At 36.5% G+C, this 27,645-nt stretch overlaps 1 protein-coding gene across 3 annotated transcripts in view; it reads left to right on the top strand.

The window, feature by feature from the left end:
• The window catches only part of LOC123549585 (uncharacterized), a 47,558-nt gene that overhangs the window by 16,998 nt on the left and 2,915 nt on the right, over window positions 1-27,645 (top strand). Inside the window, exon 1 of one of the 3 annotated variants that reach the window (XM_045337779.2) lies at window positions 17,789-18,256. The exons of the other annotated variants lie outside the window; for them this stretch is intronic. Coding sequence (XP_045193714.2) covers window positions 18,204-18,256 — 53 coding nt within the window. The 5' untranslated portion in view covers window positions 17,789-18,203. Of the gene's footprint in view, window positions 1-17,788; window positions 18,257-27,645 lie in introns of those variants that run through there. 3 annotated transcript variants of the gene reach the window in all.

The following is a 27,645-nucleotide window of genomic DNA, read 5'->3' as shown; positions in this document are numbered from 1 at the left end:
GGACGAATATACAAAGGGAATGATAAGTTCCTCAATAACCGTCACACTACAACGTTCACCACGATAGCGCAGACACTTGTGTACCAAAGATAAACATACAACCACGACTAACTAAATAACATAGAAAAACAAGCTACACATAAGGAAACAGTAGGGCGCCGTTATAAACTCGCAAGCATACAAACGCACCCACACAAGTAGAAAAAAAACAATCGTGTACCGTCTTAGGATTCCGGCTGCCAAAACAAAGGGGAACCACGAAAACCTACTCAAAGTAAAGGGGGAGGGCATGCAAAAGTAGCGTAAATGCAAGGGAAAGGAGGGGCAATAGGGGGAATGAGACGGAGGATAAAACGCTTACAATAAACAAGAAAATATACGCAACAGACAATACAAGACAGACAAAACAAGCCTTCCAGATCTTTTGTCTCCAAGCAGGTTGGAAGGGAACTGTTAAGGATTGGCTAGGAGCTGTTCCTTCTTCCTTTTCTCAAGTCGCCTTGTCTCCCTGAGCTGCTAAGACATTGGGCCAGATGGAGCAAAATATTTACGACCTTATTCTCGCATAACTTCCGCAATTAGTGTAGTATTACGGCAGATATCATATAGTTGATTAATAACTACACACATTATTACATGATTTCTTGTATACTTTTCTTGTCCATAGTTTGTAGTACTGACCGGTCTGTCAGGCAAATCAAAATTTTGCTGGGTTAAAGTCAAAAGTGTTCAGAAAATATTGAAGAGTGCATTTTCTATTTCCTGTAATAAATGACTTATTAAATAGCTTTTCGGCCACTTCTCAACACTGTTGCTCAAGATGCTTCCAACTTCGGTCAATACTTTTTATTAATTGTAAAGCCAGTCAGCTAGTGTGTACTTAATCAGTTTAATTGTTTTCATCAACACTATTGGTGTTTCAAATAAAATACAGATGGATAATTACTTTTGGACAGTTTAATATCGTTTAATTGATTTTCATTCGTCATTATGAACAGTTACCTAGGTTTCAAGACTTATTTCAGAAAACGCGCGGAACGTAGTACAAAAATGAATTGTATGAATAGAAATTACATTCGCAGAAAATGTTACGTGCTAAATACTATTAAATTTGACTGGACTAAGATTGATAAGTACCTCCCTGGCCGAGTGGTTAATGTCGATGTCTGCAAATCACTTGCTACTCACCAATGTGGGTTCGAGCCTCGCTTTACGTAGTTTACGGTAGGTCGGTAGTTCTACCCAGGTGTCCGCCTGGGATGAAATAATGCACGGAGGGGCAACTGGAGTCTTCCCCATCATGAAAAGCTGGAATGTCGCCATGTATCCTATAAACACAACAAAAACAAAACAAACTTGATAAAATATGAGCTATTTGATACATGCAGCTTGACAAAAAAATTGAATAATGTAAAAAATTTACCGGACTATAGAAGTAGTATTGGCATTGGTTCGTGTGTAAAAAAACGGGCGCCATCTTGGATGACTTAGTTACTATAAATAGTAACTCATTTGCATATAAGAATTCATAATAAGTGCGCATATGCGGCGGCCGTTTTGAATTCTAAGTTTAAAATGACGTATTTATGAAAATGCTTAGGAATGTCTTGTATACTTATCTAGGGCGTGTTCGCGCACATTGAGGGTCAGCCCTACAGGTCACAATAGCCTAAATAGTTTTCACTATATATTCTATATAAAACTGACCTTTTTCAAAGAGCTACCAAACATAGCTAGACCCATTTCAGAGAACAAATCCTTACCTCATTTAAAAGAGTTATGATAAAACTGATATAAAATGAAGAGAAAAGTAGGGGTCATGTATCTTCTAAGAGAGATTTCTCTGGTCACATTTAATTACTGTAAACTGACATCAAAATCACACTTCTGTGACCTTGAAGTACTACTCATACTAAAATTGAGCTTGACTTCACCAAATACAACCTGCTCTCCCATTTTTCCTACCAAAATGTCAACAACACATCCACAATGAAATTTAAACAAAAACTAGCCTCAATTTCGACCTCTGTTGCCATGTCAAGTGAAAAATTAGTGTTCAAATACTTGACAGCCATTACACGACTAGACCAGATGGCTCACACGCTGGTTCCTTTAGTTTAGTTAGGCCGGGAGATAACACGAAAACAAAGCTATACGCATGCGTTATAAAGATCCTGTAGTATAAAAACCATTCGAAAGAAAATGTATGATATAATTACGTACTGTTGACCAATCGTTAAAATAAAAACTATACGAGAATACCTATTTATAAGATGAAATTATAAGACAAACTATTACCCACTCAACAGATGTAAACCCGTCGATATCCCACGCTAAAATGAACCAACACTTGTACGCCACTCTTTATCCGTTTAGAATACAGATTAATACCGTCGTTTCTAAACATAAAATAGCCAATCAGAAGGCGGGAAAACGAACCAATGAAACATCTCCAATAAAGTCGTTTTGACCAATGAAAACGTCGAAATTTTAACCAATCAACGCTCAATAATATTAACGAATGACATCGCGAATTCAGAAAGCGAATAGTATATAAGAGAGTGCACAGCCGTCATCCATTGGAATTCATACCGATGACTTGGAAAACTTTGACTTTATCGTTAACACTTTCACCGGCGCAGATGAATTTTGCGGGGATACAGGATTTCAGTCACGCGTTCTCTTCCGCATCTTACCGTCAAATGACAACGGTAAGTCTGAATACTGATCAGAGAATAAAATATTTTTATAGGCTTTAATCCGTACTATAGCGTACAAATACGATGATTTTACATAGCGCGATTCATGAGCGCATTAATATAATGATTATAATTTCTTTAATAAACCCGATACGAAATACAATAGAAATAATTAACTAAATTATTCATACAACTTACCAGTCCGGATAAATTCGCCTACTGAATCAAATCTTTAGATGGTTAAATAGAAATATCGTTTCACTATCAACAGCCAATCGGAATTCAGTATTTTGACAAGCGGTAACGTTTTTCCAATACACCTGGCAGGTTAAGACACGTATCGCTTTACGTCTACTCCACGCTATAGTGTACATATGTATTGATTTTAAACAGCGCGTTAACGCTTTATACATAATTAGAGAAATGATTATAGCAAAATGTCATTAATTTCTTTAATAAACCTGATACCAAAATGAAACAAAATACCTAATTTAATCGTTCATACAGCATAAACCGTGATGTGCGCTCTACCTGAGATCCTTTAACCGAATGATATTTACCTGTAGAACTGGAGTATAAAACACTTCGCTACCTACAACCAATCAGGAAGCAGAATTTTGACAAGCGATAGCGTGTAGTTTAACATTTGTCCGCATTATTGAGCGCGTTTTATAATTTCAGTGTATAGCTTTATAAATACTAACGGAATTAAAAAGCTAGGTTATTGAGTTTATTTATTTCCTCTAACGGTTTACAACAGTTTTTAATGTAATAATAGAAAGGAATGTTTACTTTTCTTTAATACATAGATGAATAAATATTGACACGACAGTCAATTAAGCACGATGGTTGTCTTACCTTACCTATCTGTTAAAAAACGTAAAGTACAACATTTCTCTATTATGCTTGGAACGACTTTAGTAGTGTTTGGTATCAAATGAAAGGTTTTGACGAGTACTATTGACAAAATGATTTGTTTTATCACATATCCAAAATGGCAGTGAATGAATTTACAGGGCGAAGTATAATAAATAGAGCCAAAGCAACGTTCTGAATAGTCAGTGTAGCTTAGCAATACTCTGATTGACTAGCGATACGGCGCATTTTGATTGGTTTAATTCTCAAAGGAAGGCTAGCTTACATGTTAAAACTTGTCATTTTTGCGATATTTTGGTTCAAAGCTTTTCGAAACTGGTATGTTATTTTATCAATTAGTGAAACGATGTTGAAGAAATAAAATACAATAAAGGAATATGTCGTTTTATTTGTGTGCACCACCACACCTACCGACGCTTCATCTTTTCCGTTAAATCAAATTCGAATGTATAGGTTATAAATAACAAAGACATATTGTTCTTTTAATTTTTTTACTGCCAAAGCTTGTATTACTAAAACAGGCTACATGTATCAACTAAAATAAGACACAATAAATTCATCATTCGACTTCTTGCGATACACATCAAACGGTTTTAAAATGTCCTTCATTTTTCGTCAGGAACATCGGTTCATAATGTAATATACGCAATACAGCCCGCATATGTTTGAATCCGTATCCTGTATTTGACTGAAGTTCATCCAATAACGCTTCTTTAACGCTTGCTCAAAATGAACTTTGTAGTGCTCTGGTCTATTACCTAGTGAATCGAAAAATTCGTCCGGCCCTCTTTTTGGAAAATAAAAGACCACCCAATGTTTTCCTGATCCCTGGCTCGTGTCTGTATTCGAAATGACGTATTTTCCTCTACGTATTTGAAGTTGGTCCGCGGCGCATATTGTCACAGGATACTCTTTTAACATTTCCTCGAGTTCGTAGTTATTCATTTTAAAATGTATAGGTGTTCCAATCTATAGTATCTTGGGTCATGCTTTCGCGATATTTCTTACGTCTTGGGCTGTCTAAATCACGACTCAAAGGTGTGTCCATTGACACTGCTTTATTCTGTTTGCCATTCTTACGCTTTCTTGGGGCAGAGGAGAAGGAAGAGGAGGAGGAGGAGGAGGAGTGGAGGAGGAGGAATGGAGGAGGAGGAGGAGGAGGAGGAGGAAGTGAAGGAGGAGGAGAAGTGGAGGAGGAGTAGGAGGAGGAGGAGTGGAGGAGGAGGAGGAGTGAAGGAGGAGGAGGAGTGAAGGAGGAGGAGGAGTGGAGGAGGAGGAGGAGGAGGGGGAATAGGAGGAGGAGGAGGAGGAGTGGAGGAGGAAATCAATATAACGAAAATTACTAATTAGATAAATTATATTTAATTTTCTTCGAACTGAATTCACCATCAAGATTAACAAAAAATCATTTTTCATGTGAAATGAAACTGATTTCATTGAGTTGAAAATGAAATGAAAATGAAATGAAAATGAAATGAAATGAAAAGAATTATTAAAATGAAATAAATAAATAAATTAATTAATTAACTACAAATGTGTGAGCTGATTTGCAAAGAGTGAGTGCGCAAACTTGCTTCATATATATATATATATGGCACCTTCGAGTTAATCAATCCATGATAATGCTACAGTCCAGCATATGTTAAAAACGTCAGTAGATGCAAGTAATGAAGTTGGTCAGAAATATACTGTAGTGACATGTGACTCGGTTGATGCTAAGAAGGCATATTCTTTGGTTCTGCAGTCTAGAGATGGATTTGGTAACATAATTGTTAGAATGGGCGTTTTTCACACAATCTGATCTATACTTGGGCCTGTAGGAATATTAATGAAGGGCAATGGTCTTGCAGAACTTGTAATAGAATCAGGAATTTGTTTTAGTGGTTCACTTGATAAAGTATTACCAGGTAAACGCTACAACCATACACTAAATGAACACAGGACTGTAATGGAAGCTCTTGAGTGTTTGCTTCTATGCAAGTTTGAAGAGACAGAACCCCGCAAGGAAAGCATTTCAGAAGACACTAATATTACAGAAACGGACTGAAAGTCTATGCAAAGAAAAGGTGTTTGAAATAATAACTCTCCTCACTTTGAAGAGTATTTCAACAGACACGAGCAGTTCAAATCAGAAATCAGAAAGATTAAGTGTGAAAGTAGCCAAACTGCTAAATTTTTGTCAATGCATGTAGACCTAATTCACATGATATTGCTGCTCATCAAAGCAACAAAGATAAATTCTTGATTTACTTTGTACAAACTGTGCTCCTTGTTTCTACGCATTTGACCACAATAATTTTGCTCGCTACCTTCTCGTTTACCTGTTGACATTGATGAATATTGATCCAGGTGCAAAAGAGCTACTCCGAAGTAATGATTTTAGTGTATCTAGGTCTTCTGTACCGGCATTGAGAAATACTGTAGATATTACTACAGAGCAGACAATTAACAGACATTCAAAGTCTGAGGTTGGCATACTTGGTTTTTCAGTAGAAACTATGCTGCATATTTCCACTGGTGCATGACTCATCATTCCAGTGCAAAGTATGTTGAAGCAACACTTCAGAATGCAGACATACATAGAGAAGACATGTTCAACCACAAGGAAGTATAACCTGCTCAAATAGGCATGAGTGAAGAGGAAGTTAACAGGGCTAAGATGGCATAGAATCCTTCACAAACCCATTCCAGGCTGAAAAAAAAACACAACAAAGATTAAATTTACTGTGTGTCGTCTGGTATTCTTGCGAAAGCAAAAGTCGCTCATTACCTTAAGGCAACTGAAATTGGTGAACAGACAATGGATGGATTATCCAAAGAAGATTGATTGAAAAGTCAGTTCCTTTCCAAGACCCCATTAAGAGAAGAAAACTTAAAACATTTTCCACAGCTGAAGTAAAAAGGAAAGTAACCAATTCTCAAAACAAAATACTACAGATAAGAGCAGAACGTAACTATATATGAACAGTTGGCTGTTCAGCACAACATAGATCTAGAATTGACACTTTCTTTTCCTCTAGGACCTGTCACCTGGCCGTTATAGCTACTGCGACTGGAAAGCCAATGAAAACAGACAAGTCAAAACTACTTCACTATGTAAAGGCTGCAGCTGTCCAAAAAGATGACATTGTTTTGTTGATTGACAGTAACGCCCTGCTACAAACTTAGTAACTGTGACAGGAAAGGCCGTACCGGCGACAGTAACCATCAGAATAAATCAACACCCTTTACAATATTTACAAATTTATTTACAAAAGATGATTATTAACAATGAATAGATGATATGAAAAAAAAACTGATTATAAGAAAGAAAAAAAAGAAAGTTCAGTATCTCTAGATACAAAAGTTCTTATAGTTCCATTCTAATCTGACGTGACACAGGTCTTTAATTTAATTGTGAACTTTAAGTAGCACAAACAATATATGACAACATATCTTCTAGTCCCTTTAAACCGTGAATACGTTGATTCCGTATTGGCTCCCTATGGTGGTAGGTGATTGCATCCCTGAGCTGACTTCAGAGGATAACAAAAATCATCGTCTTTGCGGTTTACGGCACAACCGTGGGACGAAAGCTCTGCGCTGGGAATATCACATCCAGGCGAGTGAAGACAAGTGAACCTCGGGCATTGTACTTCCGGGTTATGACATCACCTGGTAAAATCGTCTGGCGGAAGAAGCTAAAATATATAACATATGGTAAGCATCATAGCAAAACAAATAAGTCAGGGCATAAAACTGCTCCTTTGGGTACACCATACCTCCGTAGGCTCCCATAAATAATACGTGCTACTTATACAAAATATATGTGCTACTAAGTTCATACGTCACGTTATTAAAATACGTCACTAATTACTTCCATTATTACAAAAAGTACTTACTTAAAAGACTAAAGTTAAAGTATGAAATGATATGAAAAGTATATGATGAAACATTATAGATACGGACATGATAAACTGCAGCTATTATTTACAACTACAAATTAACAAAATTCAATATAAATCAAACGTTATATGATAGTTGGCATCCATATAATATCTAATGCCATACACTACAACGGACATTAATTAGATGTGCTATAGACTGGCACACAATTACAATAATATATTACATACATGGTACTAGACTTGCCATATAGATTTAAACATAACAATACAATGCAGTAATGGCGTTCCATAATTAACAAAATGTTTGACATAAGTTTTTGAAACAGTGCTTTACAATTATCACGATACAAATTTCAGTATAAATCTAACATCTTATATAAACGAAACGTTTTAGATTCCTCTTTCTAAATAATTTACAAAAGTCTGAAAAATTTTATAAATCATCCTGACATACCGAAACTAGCCAAAAATCATATGCCGAAAAGTAAATGTTACAGAATTCTGTAGAATGAACAAAAATTTACCAAATAAAAATCGTAATGCAAAATCATACAAAAATCTAACAAATAAATTTCTTACCTCGATCGAGCATAAATTTCTGGCAAGAAAATAATTCAGACATAGATTCGTCTATAATGTCGGAAGGTGGTGTGCGCAAGGCATATCTAGTCCAGTCTATTTAAAGGGTAATGTCCCGCCAAATACAAAATTTCATGGGATTCACGGATAATCCGTATGCTATGACTATTGTCATTTTCACGGGATTCACGATATAGCCGGGAAATCTAACTACTTTGGCGCGGATTTAAATTGACAATTTGAGGCCCATTATAGTGGTTTTGGGGATAAAAACACGAATTACTGAAGTTTATAAAATATCAACTTTCTTATTACTGAACAGAATTTAATAAAATTTACATGGAAATTTAAGTTATGAAATACAGAAAAACATGAGAGGTATTTTATGCGTGAAATCTGACATTTACCTCAATAACTCAAAAATTTACAAAAAGATGATGCAATACCTGCATTTACACTACAGATAAAATCAGGCCCGTATGTCAGTTTGTGACACACGTCCCCCCTTAAAAAGAAAATTTATAATTTTCTTAAATGAAAACAAAATGACATACTGAAAATAGCAAACACAACAAAAAAAAAACACACACTGTCACTATCTGTACACCTTATAATATAGCCACCTGTCTACACTCTACTTAAATAATCTGCACCTACATTTTCTCTACCAGGAATTGCTCTAATACTGATCCTATATGGCTGTAATGCCAATGCCCATCTCATCAGCCTGGAATTGCTAAGTTTCGCTTTATTCAAATAAGTGAGCGGCTGATGATGTCTCTAATACAAAGTCTTTACCGAACAAATACCGGTGAAACTTAGCTACTGCCCATACTATCGCTAAACACTCCTTCTCTATCACTGAGTACTTTTGCTCCCTAGGTAGCAATTTCCTACTAGCATACGCTACAGGTAATTTCTCTCCATCACTTTCCTGAAGCAATACTGAGCCTAAACCCAAATCTGAAGCATCTACTCTCAATATAAAAGTCTGATCTAAATCTGGCAACTTCAAAATAGGCGAACCCATTAAGCTAGCCTTCAAAGTCTGGAAAGCCTTTTCTTGACTTTCACCCCACTCTACAAGATTTGGCTGACCCTTTTTCGTCAAATCTGTGAGCGGAACTGCAATGGCGGCAAAATTTGAGATAAACTTAAAAAGTATCAATAGAAGTATGCATACAAAATAAATATCTGTCAATACCTTTGAGAAATTGTCTAACAAATCTACTACTTCCTGCTTACATTCTACTGGTAACTCCGGATTTATCTCTACATCTTTGTACGTTTCTGTACCCTGCTTTATAGGACACAAAACTATATCCTTTTCTACTCTACTCGAAAACTCATCACTACTTTCATTCGGATCTAATCTATCATAATCTCTCTGATCCTCCTCTACAATAGCTGCTCCAACCTTACTTAATGTACCCTTATCTGGTATAGACTTACTATCATCCTTCCTTTCACAGTACTGTTTCAGCATGTTTGCGTGAAAAGCTTTCAACTTTCCGTCTACATCTATCCTGTAATCTAGTCTATTTACTACCTCTATTACTACATAAGGACCCTTCCAATGTAACAACAACTTATTATGTTTCGTAGGTAACAATACAAGTACCTTACTACCTGCCTTAAACTTCCTATCTCTAGCCTTCCCATTGTAATACTTCTTGTATCTAGCACTACTTTTTGCTAACTGTTGCTGAGCTATCTTACACGTATCCTCCAACTTTTCTTGCAAATCCATAACATACTGGTAAGTGGTTTTAACCTATCATTTTCCGTCTTACCAGCCCATAACTCTCTTAGCACAGTTATCGGTCCACGGATTGTTCTACCATAAAGTAATTCAAAGGGAGAAAATTCCAAACTTTCTTGCGGAACTTCACGGTAAGCAAACAACATAGCATTCAAATACCTATCCCAATCTCTAGGTCTCTCACTACACATACGCTTCAACATTTGCTTCAAACTACCGTTAAACCGTTACACATAGGGTGATACGGTGTTGTAGTTAACTGCCTTAATGACAATAACCTACTTACTTCTGCCATAAGTTCTGACGTAAACTGCGATCCACAATCGGTAAGCATTTCCTCTGGCACTCCTAATCTACTATACATATCTACTAATGCCTCTGCTACTCTCTCAGTTTCAATACTAGGTAGTGCTATAGCTTCTGGATATCTAGTAGCATAATCTACCATAGTCAAAATGTACCAATTTTTCCTATCAGTCATAGGTTCGATCGGACCAACAATGTAGACAGCATGTCTCTTAAACGGAGTATCAATCAAAGGCATTTTTCCTAACGGAACTTTACTTACTCTACCCTTAGCTATAGTACGTTGACAAATACTACATGACTGACAGTACCTCCTAACCTCTGCCATTACTCCTGGCCAGTAAAATTCGCCTAATACCCTATCACTAGTTTTCCTTATACCTAAATGTCCTGACAGTAACGAATCATGTGCAACTTTCATCACAGTTTCTCTAAGACATTTAGGTACAATCAACTGTCTACTTTTGTCTAAATTCTGGGCGGTATACTCTCTATATAACAATCTATTCCTAATCTCAAACCTAACTGAACCTTTACCTCTACACTGCTTAATCGTACCTTCCTCAGCCTTCTTTCTACACAAATCTAAAGTGCTATTTTCTGTTGCTTTTCTAAGAACTCCTCTCTAGATATATCTAAAATCTGAGACGGAACTTTAAGCTTTACTTGCTTCTTAACTTTGGCTTGCACCCTAGTCTCTACTGCTGACGCTAAACTACTAAACTGAGGTTCTACAGCTCCCTCTACATTACCAATTATAACATCATTGGTAGGATTATCTACAACCAACGCCTCTACTGTACCCTTGAAATACGGACAATCAATATCTATTCTAGCTACATCTAGCCTATGTTCACTCCCATCTATGTACTTACATCTACGGGTTTTCTCTAAAAACTGACTTGCTTCTACTAAGTCCCGTTTCACTATCACACATGTACAACCTGTATCCCGCATAGCGATTACATCCCTACCATTACAAGTACCGGGTTTTGTAGGACATATACTTACACTAAGCATACCTAACTCCTCTACATCACTGAGTTCTATAATACTATTTCCACTCTCTGACCTACTTGACTTACTCCTATCTCTATCTCTATTTCTTCCTCTACCTCTACTCCTAGATCGGTCACGGCCTCTACCTCTATTTCTATTTTCCTTACTATTTCTATTCTCCCCTTTACTACTTTCCTGTTCTACCTCTACCTCTGCTGCTGCATTAGCACTATTACCGTACTTTCCACTCCTACAGTAATATGAGCTATGCCCTATTCGACCACACTTATTACACTTCAGTACACCAAAGGGTTGATAACCTCTACCTCTATTAGCAACATTGCTACTACCCCTATTACTAGTGCCTACATTACGTCTACTAGGATACTGTCTCTGAGGTATTTCATATGGTTTATAGTTCCGGTCCTTATTGGTTCGACTCACGACATACTTCGGACCTCCACGAGTCTTTGCAAACAAATCTGCATCTTCTGCTACATCCTTAGCTTTAACTAACCTCTTACTACTCAAATTCTGGTATAGTTCTCTATTACATACATCTAAAAATTGGTCCCTAAGTATAAAATCTAACAATCCTTCGTACGTTTTCTCTACCTTACTCAATCTAAGCCAACCATCTAAATATCTACTTATTCTGGCTAGAAACATCACAAAGGTCTCATTATCCCGAGGCCTTTCAGTTCTAAACATTTTCTTATAGCCATCGTCAGTGAGTTCGAACTGACGTAGCAAAGCGGCTTTCAGTTTATCATAATCTTTCCTATCTTCCAACGGAAGCCTATCAAAAAACTCTTTTGCCGTACCCTTTAGAAGGAACGGTAAGTTAAGTGACCATATCTCTTTATCCCAGTCCTGCGCAACAGCGTACGTTTCGTACACATTCAAGTACGCATCCATGAAATCAATTTTCTCATCAAAGGGAGACATCTTAACCTTTACCTTTTTCTTACTCATCTTTTCTAAGTCTGTCTTAAACTTATGCTCTGTTTCTAATTTCCTACTTTCTGCTTCCTCCTTCTCTGTTTCTAACTTCCTAGCTAACATTAACTTCTCCTTTTCCATTTCTAACTTAGCCTGTTCTAACTTACGTCCGTATTCTAACTTATCTAGCTCTAACTTACGTTCTGACTCTAACCTTTCCTTCTCAGCCTCTAAGCTACTACGTCGTTCATATTCTATCTTTTCCTTCTGCAACCTAAATTCTAACTCTAATCTTTCCCTATCTGCTTCTAATCTATTCTTTTCTGCTTCTACTCTTAATCTCTCTGCTTCTAACCTATCTTTTTCTCTTTCTCTCTCTGCTTCAGCTCTTATCTTTTCTGCTTCTAACCTATCTTTCTCTGCCTCTAATCTACTATGTCTTTCCTCACGTTCCCTAGCCTGCTCTTCCTTAACAAAGTTACGTAACTCCTCTCCTTCATAACCTAACTCCTGTCCTTCCTTCGTTAACTCTACTACACTAGTCATGATTACACTACGTTAACACTTTATAACACTACAGTACAACAGCTACTATAACAACCTGAGACACTAAATAAACAATCGTGAGGGAATACTAGACTACACTAGTTTACACTAAGGCTCTAACAGTCACCACTGGAGCCAACACAAAATACTATACTCTACGTATATACTACACAAAACGTCCTCATCCTAAATAATAATACACTAAGTTGCGCAACAGTACTATGTGTCAATCAAGGTTGCATAGGCAACAATCAACAAAGTACAGTGACAGTAGGCTGCAACAATACCCTAGCCTTATCAAATATCAATCAACTGTAACTAGTGTTTACACTTTAGTGTAACAAATAAACAAAAATAAATCAAAGTGCTTTATCCTAAGATAAAGTATAGATATAACACAACTGTGTAGCACTAAAACTTAAAAGTAGGTAAAAGTATGTGCAAGTAAACAAGCTTGCTAACACACACAAATAAAAAAAATAATACTGTATCTGGTACGTATACAGCACACTAATACCTAATAGGATCACTGGGAGAAGTAGGGCGACGCACCAGTAAGAGTGAGTAGGATAACTCTCCTTGTCAAGGGCGGTCACTCTCAGCACAAATATATGGTGGCTTAATCATAGAGTGACACAAAATAAACCCAAAAGAAAAATAAAAGGAACGAACTCACCCCAGAATCCAAGTGTCGTAAACAACTGTCGATCAGTCTGTGACCACAAAAGCTGGTTAGCTGAAGCTACGGATCTGTCTTGTCTTGTCTGAGGTAAGCCGTCACTCTGAAAAATGAATAAAACTATTATATGTGTACCAATAGAACAAAACAAGAGGAATCTTTACAAATTATTGCTGCAGTTAAACGGGTGTTAATAATGTTCGAATAGCTACTGTGTCTGGTCGACCAATCCCACTTCTGACACCATTGTGACAGGAAAGGCCGTACCGGCGACAGTAACCATCAGAACAAATCAACACCCTTTACAAAATTTACAAATTTATTTACAAAAGATGATTATTAACAATGAATAGATGATATGAAAAAAAAACTGATTATAAGAAAGAAAAAAAAAAGAAAGTTCAGTATCTCTAGATACAAAAGTTCTTATAGTTCCATTCTAATCTGACGTGACACAGGTCTTTAATTTAATTGTGAACTTTAAGTAGCACAAACAATATATGACAACATATCTTCTAGTCCCTTTAAACCGTGAATACGTTGATTCGTATTGGCTCCCTATGGTGGTAGGTGATTGCATCCCTGAGCTGACTTCAGAGGATAAACAAAATCATCGTCTTTGCGGTTTACGGCACAACCATGGGACGAAAGCTCTGCGCTGGGAATATCACATCCAGGCGAGTGAAGACAAGTGAACCTCGGGCATTGTACTTCCGGGTTATGACATCACCAGGTAAAATCGTCTGGCGGAAGAAGCTAAAATATATAACATATTGTAAGCACCATAGCAAAACAAATAAGTCAGGGCATAAAACTGCTCCTTTGGGTACACCATACCTCCGTAGGCTCCCATAAATAATACGTGCTACTTATACAAAATATATGTGCTACTAAGTTCATACGTCACGTTATTAAAATACGTCACTAATTACTTCCATTATTACAAAAAGTACTTACTTAAAAGACTAAAGTTAAAGTATGAAATGATATGAAAAGTATATGATGAAACATTATAGATACGGACATGATAAACTGCAGCTATTATTTACAACTACAAATTAACAAAATTCAATATAAATCAAACGTTATATGATAGTTGGCATCTATATAATATCTAATGCCATACACTACGACGGACATTAATTAGATGTGCTATAGACTGGCACACAATTACAAATTACAATAATATACTACATACATGGTACTAGACTTGCCATATAGATTTAAACATAACAATACAATGCAGTAATGGCGTTCCATAATTAACAAAATGTTTGACATAAGTTTTTGAAACAGTGCTTTACAATTATCACAATACAAATTTCAGTATAAATCTAACATCTTATATAAACGAAACGTTTTAGATTCCTCTTTCTAAATAATTTACAAAAGTCTGAAAATTTTTATAAATCATCCTGACATACCGAAACTAGCCAAAAATCATATGCCGAAAAGTAAATGTTACAGAATTCTGTAGAATGAACAAAAATTTACCAAATAAAAATCGTAATGCAAAATCATACAAAAATCTAACAAATAAATTTCTTACCTCGATCGAGCATAAATTTCTAGCAAGAAAATAATTCAGACATAGATTCGTCTATAATGTCGGAAGGTGGTGTGCGCAAGGCATATCTAGTCCAGTCTATTTAAAGGGTAATGTCCCGCCAAATACAAAATTTCATGGGATTCACGGATAATCCGTATGCTATGACTATTGTCATTTTCACGGGATTCACGATATTGCCGGGAAATCTAACTACTTTGGCGCGGATTTAAATTGACAATTTGAGGCCCATTATAGTGGTTTTGGGGATAAAAACACGAATTACTGAAGTTTATAAAATATCAACTTTCTTATTACTGAACAGAATTTAATAAAATTTACATGGAAATTTAAGTTATGAAATACAGAAAAACATGAGAGGTATTTTATGCGTGAAATCTGACATTTACCTCAATAACTCAAAAATTTACAAAAAGATGATGCAATACCTGCATTTACACTACAGATAAAATCAGGCCCGTATGTCAGTTTGTGACAGTAACCATCCCTGCAACATTCCAAGACGTAGCCGAAGCTGTGTTCAGTCAACTACCTAAGACAGCTCGAGTCGATTTTGTAACCGACACTTAAAGTCCTCGTGACTGAAAGCATTCATGTCAAATAGTGAAAACAAAACACAGTGATCAATCTAATTTCGAACAATGGAAATGTGATTCCTATGCACCAAAGATGAAGAGAAGACAACTGTATTTTGTTAATGGTGAAAAGTATTACTTACTCACAAGTGAAGATGTGAACAAAGTTCAAGCTAAATCAAAGTTAGATCCCCAGATAGAAGCGTTTGTGTTATTGGTGATATCTTCAAAAACACAAAATACTGTTTTATTTTACACTGGAACAGGTAATAAAAGACGCCATTTAAATGCTCACAACATCTTTATAAGCAAAGGACAAAGAATCTGCTTAATTTTGCCTGCAATACACCATCTGACTGGTTGACATAACCAGTGCTCGCACAGGGAAAGTAACACCAGTCAAATTAGTAGAGAAAACCCAGGTGTATGTTACAACATTAGCAGAAGTAGTGCATAGACATCACTGATCTGATGACCTCTTCAACAGCATCGAAAATCGAAAATATTGTCTGTGCAATCTATGGATTGAAGAATACAATAAAAATAACAAACTTATATATGGCATGTTTCTTGCAAAGTATCAAGTACGTGCTGGCAATGTCCCGAGTACATATAATGGTATGGACATGAGTCTATTTCCACTGTGCCAATTGTCACTTAGAATGCACATAACACGTGTGTAACCAAATATACCAAAAATAGATGAAAGTGGATAGAAATTTTGATCAGAAAATTTGTTGGAATATGACTGGTGTTCCGATAATATAGTACTTTAAGAACTAGCTGAAATTATTTGTGACACATCAGCAACATGTGACTCTGATGACTCTGATGATGACTATGAAGAAGTAGAGATGACCAATATAATTGACACCAATACGAAACAGACAGTAATTATGATGACTTAGGTGACTGAACCCCGCAACTTAATTGTTTCTCAAATTTGATTTATGTAAATTTATCTGGTTTGAAAACAGATAAGCGGTTGTAAGCGTGTAATTTTAATTACTAAAACACACATTCAGTAACGTATCGTAACGTAGGTTACAATGACAGTGCTGGGCTATATGCATTTTTATATCAAACTAGTTCGAACTTGATAAGGCTCTCACATTATCTAAGTTTGAACATCATTATAAGGAGTACATAAACAATCTTTTGACTGAGAAATGAAAATAATATATCATGAATTTTAGTAACGTATATAATAATGGTAACGTACTTGTTCTTAAAACTGTTGAACGATAAATTCTTAAATACTAATGTAATGTGTATCAAAAAATACTATACTTTAGACATATCTGATATTTTCTGACAATTAAGCCCATTGAATTAATTGATATGAGTATTTTTTATAAAACAGAATGGTAACGTAAATTGCAAAATGAATTGATCAATTTAGAGAACAAAACTAAGACGGAACATTGACAGCATATTCTGCATATCACTAAACCCACTTGCTGATGATTTTGTTTGTTTCTACCATATAAATCACCACATTCCCCAGTTTTATCATTTATTAAATAATTGTTAAGGTAACGTAAATAACAGGCTGTAACTCGAACCCGCTTGCCAGATGCCAGAATTCAGAAATATGATCTACATACAAGGGGCTTAAAAAATTATGGGGTCTACAAAAATCCCTATAGAGGGGGGGGGGGGGGGGGGAGGGTTTCACCTTCCAGCTCTAGGCCTACTAGATAAGTATACAGGACATTCCTAAGCATTTTCATAAATACGTCATTTTAAACTTAGAATTCAAAATGGCAGCCGCACATGCGCACTTATTATGAATTCTTATATGCAAATGAGTTACTATTTATAGTAACTAGGTCATCCAAGATGGCGCCCGTTTGTTTACACACGAACCAATGCCAATAGTACTTATAGATACTGAATGAATTCAAATATCATAGTAATAATTTCTGTGCAAATCAAGCAAATTCAACCGCTGAGTAGGCTGCTCCTGAATGAGGGAACTATACTTTTAAAGATATAACATCTAAAGCGTAAAAAATCTGCTGTTACTGAAGAGTTCCTGACAAAATTAGTGCGTTCATCACCTGCCTTTACTTATCTGTATTGTTATTTGCAAGCACACACGCATGTATGCACAAACGAACAGCCGGACGGACAACGTAATATCTATATCCAGGGGTCATAAAGAAGAAGTTACTAAGACTGTATTGTATTTGCTGTTCGTAAATCGACATGCGATTTCTGTGTATTTATAAATTCATAAATTTTGCATTTGTTTGCATTTGACACTTGATACACTTGATAAATATTTACACTTGTGAAACAGTCAATAGAAAATTTATTAATTTATTGTTTTACGAGGATTAGTTATTTTCATTTTGGTAGAAAAGCGTTTACATAAGAAGTTACGATGAGGCTAAAATGGAATAAATCTTTTAAATTATTGGCTATATTTTCAGTGATTCTAATTATATCAATATATTCGCTTCGTAACATCAATAGGAAACAGCTGATGGAATTTGACTCTGTAGAAGATTTTAGCCTACACCCTACTGTAGGCTGTAGTCGTCAAAGAGTTTCATTTAACAGACTGAATGTTTCACAACTGAAAAAATGTTCAGACAGGACTACAGCTTGCACGGAAACCATCTTGGCGTGCAGCTGACGTTGATAATCAGTCATACGTATTTTCTGCGTATCTTTTACGTAACAAACGTCAAATAGTGATCGTTGGAATAACACATAGAGGACCATCAAAATACTATTGTCAGATTTGGAATAAAAATTTTGGAAGACAAAACGTGAAGATGGAAGAGGAACCAGCAAAAGTTGTAACACTTCCGGAAGGGCGTTCACTCAGGTATGTAACTGCGCAAGTTGTTACACTGTCTACGCGGGAATATAACTGCACGAAGTATAATACTTCCGGAAGGGCATCTACTCGGGTTAATACATTATATAGAATTAGTATAGGGACCTATGAGTGGCCCATTTTCATATCAAATAGATGCTGTGGAAAATGCCGCCGTAGGAAAAAAAAAACAAACAAAACAGTAAACTAGCTATAAAAAGTTTGTTTGTTTGTTTTGGGTTTAACGCCGTTTTTCAACAGTATTTCAGTCATGTAACGGCGGGCAGTTAACCTAACCAGTGTTCCTAACCAGTGTTCCTGGGTTCTGTACCAGTACAAACCTGTTCTCCGCAAGTAACTGCCAACTTCCCCACATGAACAGAGGTGGAGGACGAATGATTGCAGACACAATGTCTTTTATCAAATCGTCACGGAGAACATAAGCCCCGCCTGGGGATCGAACTCACGACCCCTCGAAGCTAGAAAGTAATGTACCAGACAAAGACATGACTAGGTAATAAATATGCATAAAAGCGAAAGGGTAATCTATTAAATTAAAATATCGCGAAATGCATGCGCAACGTACATAAAACACGAGTACGTTGTATTACTTTCAATTTCGATTATCATCGATTCATACTTTCAACCTCGCTATTAACAGTATAGTTGAAAGTGTATCGCAGAAATATTAAGTTACCAGCAGTCATGTAATAGATAGAGAACAGAAACACAAGGGTATCTGACATATTCGAGAAAAAGTTACCCGCGTAATTCTCAATCGGTTTTGTATTATAACAAATGAAAATCAATATTGGCAAGTACACCTAATGTTTATACGCACCAAAGTATCTGCACTCAAACTATTCTCCTGCTGCACAATTTGTAAACCCCGGAAAAAAATTAACAATTCCGATAAGGTCGTCAAGATTTTCCCTTTTCACCTGTCGAGCAGCGGTGATTTCAGTTTGTGCCTTCATGAGACGAACATTGTTAAATTTGATAAGATCTAATAAAAAAAACCCTGAATTATGAAATCGGATGGTCTTGAGTTGTCAGTCTGCGGACGATGCGGAATGAAAATATTATGAATTACTCATAGCCAGATAATGTGTTTAACGAGAGTGACGTTTCTTTTGATCTTGGGTCGGACTTCCTTACGAACCCTGTAAAGTCAGATTTGGAGACAAACATTCAAACTAAAAGCGAAATAAAACAACAGATGAAAAAAAAGTAATTGTAACAGTTTTTCAAATTTAGATATACTACATGATGAACGGTTTGGGTAACCGGCAACGGATGAGGAAATACATGAAATCAAGTCGTCCAGACGCAATGAAAATACGACAAAAACATTTAACGGGCAGTAAACATATTTGATACATGCCGAAAATACAGACACTTTGATAATATACCCGAAATTCACAGAATAGAAAAATCGGTGCTGTCGTATTGGCTAATACGTTTTGTGATGGACATAAAAAATCGAAAAGGGGGAGATTATCCACCGAAAACGCTTAACATAATCATGTGTGGACTATTGAGACATTTGCCTGAGTGTGGTGTGCACAATATGAACTTTTTGAATGAAAGTGATCCGGTATTTGCATAATTTTATACCGTGCTTGATAGCAAAATGCAGCATCTTTTGGAACAGGGACTTGGTACTAACGTAAAACAGGCTGCTCCTGTGTCTAACGAAGACGAAAACATGTTGTGGGTCAAAGGTGTGTTCGGTATGAAAGATGCAAAAACTTAGCAACTAACTGTATTCTAACATATCCATATAGATTACATACATTAATTATGTCTGCCCCAGGAGACATATTGTTTTTGTCCTGTCCGTCCGTCCGTCCGTACGTCACACTTCATTTCCGAGCAATAACTGGAGAACCATTTGACCTAGAACCTTCAAACTTCATAGAGTTGTAGGGCTGCTGGAGTAGACGACCCCTATTGTTTTTGGGGTCACTCTGTCAAAGGTCAAGGTCACAGGGACCTGAACATTGAAAACCATTTCCGATCAATAACTAGAGAACCACTTGACCCAGAATGATGAACCTTCATAGGATGATTGATCATGAAGAGTAGATGACCCCTATTGATTTTGGGGTCACTCCGTCAAAGGTCAAGGTCACAGGGGCCTGAACATTGCAAACCATTTCCGATCAATAACTAGAGAACCACTTGACCCAGAATGTTGAAACTTCACAGGATGATTGATCATGAAGAGTAGATGACCCCTATTGATTTTGGGGTCACTCCGTCAAAGGTCAAAGTCACAGGGGCCTGAACATTGAAAACCATTTCCGATCAATAACTAGAGAACCACTTGACCCCGAATGTTAAAACTTCATAGGATGATTGTTCATGAAGAGTAGATGACCCCTAGTGATTTTGGGGTCACTTCGTCAAAGGTCAAGGTCACAGGGGCCTGAACATTGAAATCCATTTCCAATCAATAACTAGAGAACCTCTTGACCCAGAATGTTGAAACTTCACAGGATGATTGGTCATAAAGAGTAATTGACCCCTATTGATTTTGGGGTCACTTCATCAAAGGTCAAGGTCACAGGGGCCTGAACATTGAAAACCATTTCCGATCAATAACTAGAGAACTACTTGACCCAGAATGTTGAAACTTAATAGGATGATTGGTCATGCAGAGTAGATGACCCCTAACAATTTTGGGGTCACTGTGAAAGGTCAAGGTCACAGGGGCCCGAACATTGAAAACCATTTCCGGTCAGTAACTTGAGAACCACTTGACCCAGAATGATGAAACTTCATAGGGTGATTCTACATGCAGAGTAGATGATTTCTAACGATTTTAGGGTCACTCTGTTAAAGGTCAAGGCCACAGGGGCCTGAACATGGAAAACCATTTCCAATCAATAACTTGAGAACCTCTCGACCCAGAATGTTGGAACTTCATAGGATGATTGTTCATGCAGAGTAAATGACCCCTATTGTTTTTGGGGCCACTCCGTTAAAGGTCAAGGTCACAGGGTCCTGAACATTGATAACCAGTTCTGATCAATAACTTGAGAACCACTTGACCCAGAATGTTGAAACTTTATAGGATGATTGAACATGCAGAGTAGATGATCCCTATTGATTTTGGGGTAAGTCTGTTAAAGGTCAAGGTCACAGTGGCCTGTTCATGTAAAATCATTTTTTGGAAATAACTTGAGAACCACTTGACCTACAATGTTGAAACTTAGTAGGATGATTGGACATGCAGATTAGATGACCCCTATTTATTTTGAGATCACTTGATCAAAGGTCAAGGTCACAGGAGCCTGAACAGTGACTTGAGAACCACTAGGCCAAGAGTGTTGAAATTTAGCGGGATGACTGGACATGCCAAGTAGATGATCCCTATTGCAGCCAACAATCAGTGTCTCTTTGATTTTTGCTCCTGACCCCTATTGACTTCTTGCCTATAGGACTTTGCATTGGGGGAGACATGCGCTTTTTTACAAAAGCATTTTCTAGTTTTTACTAGAGAAAACTTGATGTTCTATTCTTTTTGAAATAAAAGAACATTTTCATTCCAGCGTGTTGATATTTGAGCAGAACGGAATAGTGCGGTAACTAACGGTGCGGGTATCGGATACCCGAACAGTTAGTTACCGCATTCTACTATGTTGAAAAATGGCTCTTCCCCTTCACTTAACCATACCCCTCCCTTACTCATATCCTGGAATGGAATGGAATGCCCTTGGTGTATACGATTTACTCGCACCATTTTTGTTAAGAAAAAAACACCATGCTATGATACAAATAGGAAAAATACAATAAAATTATTTATTTTTACATAAAATTACATGCATAATTTCGTAAAGCGTTAAATCTTACTTCCGTTTGAAAAGTAAACCATCATAATACACATAGAGCATACTATACCGACATAGGATCGGAAAATAAAACAACAACAACAACAACAACAACAACAACAAAAAACAATAAAACAGAATAAAAAAATCTTAATTAATAAAACAACGACTGCAACTTAAATGAGAGGGCCATGATGGCCCTATATCATTCACCTGATTTAAGTTGCTTACTTGAACAGTTAAAAGTTTCTACTAAATAAATACATTTATATCTACATTTGTAGTAGGAAATAAACCACAAGGGGATTTATAAAGAACCCTTTGAAATGCGGGGACGAATTTTAAAATGGTGGGAAAATCGGAACCTGTGGTTTATAAAGATCGGGTTCCTTATAATCTACATCATTTAATGTACGTGTTAACAAAATCGACCATATGATGTAAATATGAATGTAGTGCACCGTTGACATAGTAGGTATAGGATATAAGACGAAAACGATCCAATATGTAAAATACTGGACTGTCCGAAGCGCGTTAGCGGTTAGGACCGTCCAGTATTTTACATATTGGATCGTTTGAGGCTTATATCTTACTTAAAACATTGTTTTTATGACATAACCTATAAAAAAATACGTATAAACCATTGACGTAAAATATTCTTGAATTAATTCGGTTTTTATTCACATTAATGCATTTAATAAAAGTTGCTATATGATTATGAAATACCCTGTAGATCCTCATGACAATTTTACGCACGTTTTTCTCATAATGCACGATTGCGTTTTTCTCGGGTTTCTCGCCTTCGTGATATTGGACTTTCGTTAGCCCGGGATTCTCGTGATGCTATTAATTGTGTTTACACATGTACACTGATGTACGGAATAAGCAGTAGTATTCTCATGAGTGGCGGCGGGAGGAGATAAATTTTGTGACATTTTAGAAAGGATTTATTTTAATTCATGGCTAGGATAAAGTGATTATGTTTTTTTATTTAAATGTGTACAAGGAAACTTTCTTTGTGTTAAAAATTACAAGGGTATGGCGGATTATGATAATCAGATAATGTTTCACTGAAAGTATAGTTGAAATCGGACAGCTTGAGAAAATGAATGCTGCATGTGCACTGAATGAGAAAATGGGTTGTTTGTTTACACGCCTGACAATATACTGTTGTGATTTATTAATTCAATGACAGTTTTTGTTGGGTTGTACATGAACTTGCCCGAAAATCTTCAAATTTAGTGCAAGAAGACTTACAGAACAGACATTTTAATATATTATCGGATACAGCTACTGATAAGTCCAAATCATATTATTTTCGTTCCTTTTGACGCATAGTGGCGAGGCGGATGCAGAAAACTAAGGAAAACTTGCTTTCAGTATGATTTTTATTGATGCACTCGAAGCTACTCGTATTTATGTTGTTATTATTACAACGGATGTTTAATGTAGTCCCAACTGAAATACTGAAAAATATATTTAATATCATTCACTTTGAATCTATTAGATTTATTTTCACTAAAATCTCAGTATTTCATAAAATAGCATAGAATGAAATAGAATATACGAGTACAAAATTAAAAGATATTTCGACAAAACTAAGGTTCATGCAAGTACATGTGTCCCTTAATTGCAGTTCCTTTTTCTTTCCGAATAGGCCATCTCACAGACTGAACAAATGTGAGCAAATGCTTCACACTGGCTTCAAATACAAGAAATAAAGGCGATTTATTCTACGTAGGGTGCAATAAACGTTCATTTTTTTTTAAATGAACATCCTGTTTTTTTTTACAGTTTTTTTTCAATACGGATGTAGTACTTAAATAAACATAAACTGTAACTGTCAATACCCAACAAATCTATGAGCTGCACCATAAGAAAACCAACATATTGGTTTTGCGACCAGCCTGCGCAGTCTGGCCAGGATCCATGCTGTTCGCTTTCAAAGCCTAATGCCATTAGACAAACTGTTATCGAACAGTATGAATCCTGCCCAGACTACGTGGATGCGCAGGCTAATCTTGATCCATGCTGGTCGCAAACGCACTCTGTTCGTTTTCCCACGGCGCGGCTCATATCATTTTCAGGGGTTTACATGAACATTAACGTGTAAGCATTTGTTTTTTTTCTATGTACAGATGAACGGATAAATACGGGAAATGTGGAATGTGACATAACAAAATATGAGCCATGTATACGATGATGCAATGCTTCACCTAATTTTCGTATATCGCAAATTATTATTACTATTATTTTTATGCTTCCCGAAGGGCGAGCACTTTGCTTGACACTTTGTGCGTCTTTCCGTCCGTCCGCCCGTCCGTCCGTTGTATAACTTAAAAGGTATTAACGGCATTTTATTAAAATTTCACATAATCATAGAGCAATCAAAGAGCAGTGTCAAAGAACCATAGCTCTACCTTACCTAGCTGTTGGATTATCTCCCTTTATTATACAAAATAAGGCTTTTTCCGGAGCATTACTTGAAAAGTATTGATGACATTTCATTTAAACTTATCAAAATCATAAAGGCTATTGACAGTACGGCCTAAAAGAACTATCATGATTGGTCTTATAAAACTGCTTTTTCAATAGAGAGCAATAAATTCTTGTACAATTTTTAAAACTGGAAGAAATTATTGCTCTAGGGAAACGTCGTTTAAGGAGTAAGACTACGTTGACGCATGCAGAATACATATATGTATAATGCTATTTTTAAAATTTTGCATCTAGATCTATACATAAAATTTAATTTTGATATTAATTTTCCCTTTTATTATCAGTACTGTGTTATTTTATTGGACTGCTTTCATTTGATTACAATATTTCTATATGGAATTACGCTACATGTATTGATAAATATTGGACTACACGAAGACATTGATTTTGTATATAAATCGTTTTCCTCGTGCAGTCCAATATTAAATACACAGTCCAATATTAAAATAATATTGGACTCCACGTGGAAAATACTGAACTAAGTCCCATTGAAAGCAGTCCAATATTAAAAATACAGTACAGCGAGAACAAAGGAGTGACGTCATGACAATGTTTTAACTTACGATACTATACGTTACCGAATACATGTTTCAGCTATAGCATGATATTTGCTTCTGTTTAAACAATTTCATATAATTTTGTATCGTGTATTTGTATGATGAATAGGTAATCTGTGATGGCAAATGTTTATTGTGTAATGACAAACATTTTTACACGTGACTGTAAAAAGCTTCAAAATTCAAACATTTACTTGATAGCGTTATTAAAATTTCTCTTGATCAGTGTAATGGTTTCCATCATCAGAGTCATTAAATAACTGTATAGTATCAGCCATACTAGTCACCTCGGTGACCAAGTACGTTATTCCTTTTATATGCCTTTTAATTAATGATCAGCATGGTTTATTTCCACACAATAATACATGCTCAGAACTTCTGCAGCATGATCTTAATATTTTCCCAGAAGCATACCATGCTTTAGTTTGGTTATGCCTTTGTATGCTACATGTCCATAGATTTCACAAACAAGACTATCCTAGTTGTTATATTGAATTCAAAAGAGCAGTGATGTATATGATGCATCCGTGTTTCCCTTTTCTAGTTTCACTTGTGCTACTTTCCCTTCAATTTGCAGCAAAAAGGCAGTCGATGCTCTCTCCTGTGCTTCGAATATTGTTCTTTACATTCAGAAGGCGCCTCTTGATGCTTGTACCAGTGTATGGCAAAACCGTATCGCATGATTTCTAAGCTTATTTCACTAGTGCAATTAGCAAGTCTTTATCAGGGCTCTTTATACATGTGTATTTTGTATTCTTTCAGTATCTTTCACATTGATGTCTAAATAGTGTAGAATCACTTGTGTGTCTGCTTCTTCCTATTTGTGAAGAGTCAGGTTGTTCGTTAGGATGTATTTTGACTGATCCCATTTTTTAATCCCCCGCCGTGGCGGAGGGATTATAGGAATGGTCTGCGTCCGTCCTTCCGTCCGTCCGTCCGTCCTTCCGTCCGTAACAAAATCGTGTCCGGTCCATATCTCCTAAACCCCTTGAAGGATTTTCATGAAACTTGGGTCAAATGATCACCTCATCAAGACGATGTGCAGAACCCATGAGTCAGCCTTGTCGGCTCAAGGTCAAGGACACAACTCAAGCCTGCCATTTTGTGTCCACTCTATATCTCCTAAACCCCTTGAAGGAATTTTATAAAACTTGGGTCAAATGATCACCTCATCAAGACGTTGTGCAGAATTTATGAGTCAGCCATTCCGGCTCAAGGTCAAGGTCACAACTTAGGGTCAAAGGTTTGAGCCTTCCATTTTGTGTCCGCTCTATATCTCTTAAACTCCTTGAAGGATTTTCATCAAACTTGGGTCAAACGTCACCTCATCAAGGCGATGTGCAGAACTTATGAGTCAGCCTTGTCGGCTCAAGGTCAAGGTCACAACTGAAGGTCAAAGGTTTCAGCCTTCCATTTCGTGTCCGCTCTATATCTCCTAAACATCTTGACGGAATTTTATAAAACTTGGGTCAAATGATTACCTCATCAGAACGATGTGCAGAAATTATGAGTCAACCATGCCAGCTCAAGGTCAAGGTCACAGCTAAGGGTCGAAGGTTTGAGCCTTCCATTTGGTATCCACTCTGTAGATCTCCTAAACCCCTTGAAGGATTTTCATCAAACTAGGGTCAACTGATCACCTCATCAAGAACTCATGAGTCAGCCATGTCAACTCAAGGTCAAAGTCACAACTGAAGATCAAAGGTTTCAGCTCTGTATCTCCTAAACCCCTTGAAGGATTTTCATGAAACTTGAGTCAAATGATCACCTCATCAAGACGTTGTGCAGAAGTCAGCCATGTCAGTTCAAGGTCAAGGTCACAGCTAAAATCAAAGGTTTACCCTTTCACTATCCATAGCAGTGGCGGGGGATTTAGCTGTCTTTCAGACTGCCTTGTTTCTAGTAAAATACATTTCACTTTCACCATTCATACCAAGCGGAAAAAATCCTAGACGTTTGCTTGTAATGTCTATTTAATTCAGTGCAAATTCGGACTTAAAAGACCGATTTCCCTGAGTAAGGTATGGAACACTGCGGAAATCCTTCCAACAATGGATTTCCACATGCCTTCTTAAAAACTTCCATAAATATTCATTAACTTCATTAACTTCTATGATTTCTTTTTAATTAAATAGTCTCTCATGTGAGGTATAAAAATGTTCCATAATCTCCACGACGTTGAGCTTAGAGTTGCAAGTATACATTTGAAATTGTTTCTCGTTTCAAATAGTCTAAATGGCCGAGCGTTATAACGCTAGTGTTTTGTTACATTTAATTTAGTATGCCGCTTAATGTTTTCAGATTTATTAAAGGTGAAAAAGTTCATTACTTTATTTTTGAGTTATAAAACAAGACATTTGGCACGAAAAGTGCTACGGGATGGTCTGTGAGCATTCCCAACATGAACATTTTGAAAGGGTGTTCATTTTGAGTTTTGTGCATGTCAGCAAATACATTTGACATGTTCCGTGATTTGTAACTACTCAGGTTGATCAATTCAGTAATA

Source organism: Mercenaria mercenaria, chromosome 6, assembly GCF_021730395.1.
Source record: "Mercenaria mercenaria strain notata chromosome 6, MADL_Memer_1, whole genome shotgun sequence".
NCBI lineage: Eukaryota > Metazoa > Mollusca > Bivalvia > Venerida > Veneridae > Mercenaria > Mercenaria mercenaria.
Note: the sequence above shows the minus strand (reverse complement) of the source record. Positions and strands in the feature narration are given on the sequence as shown.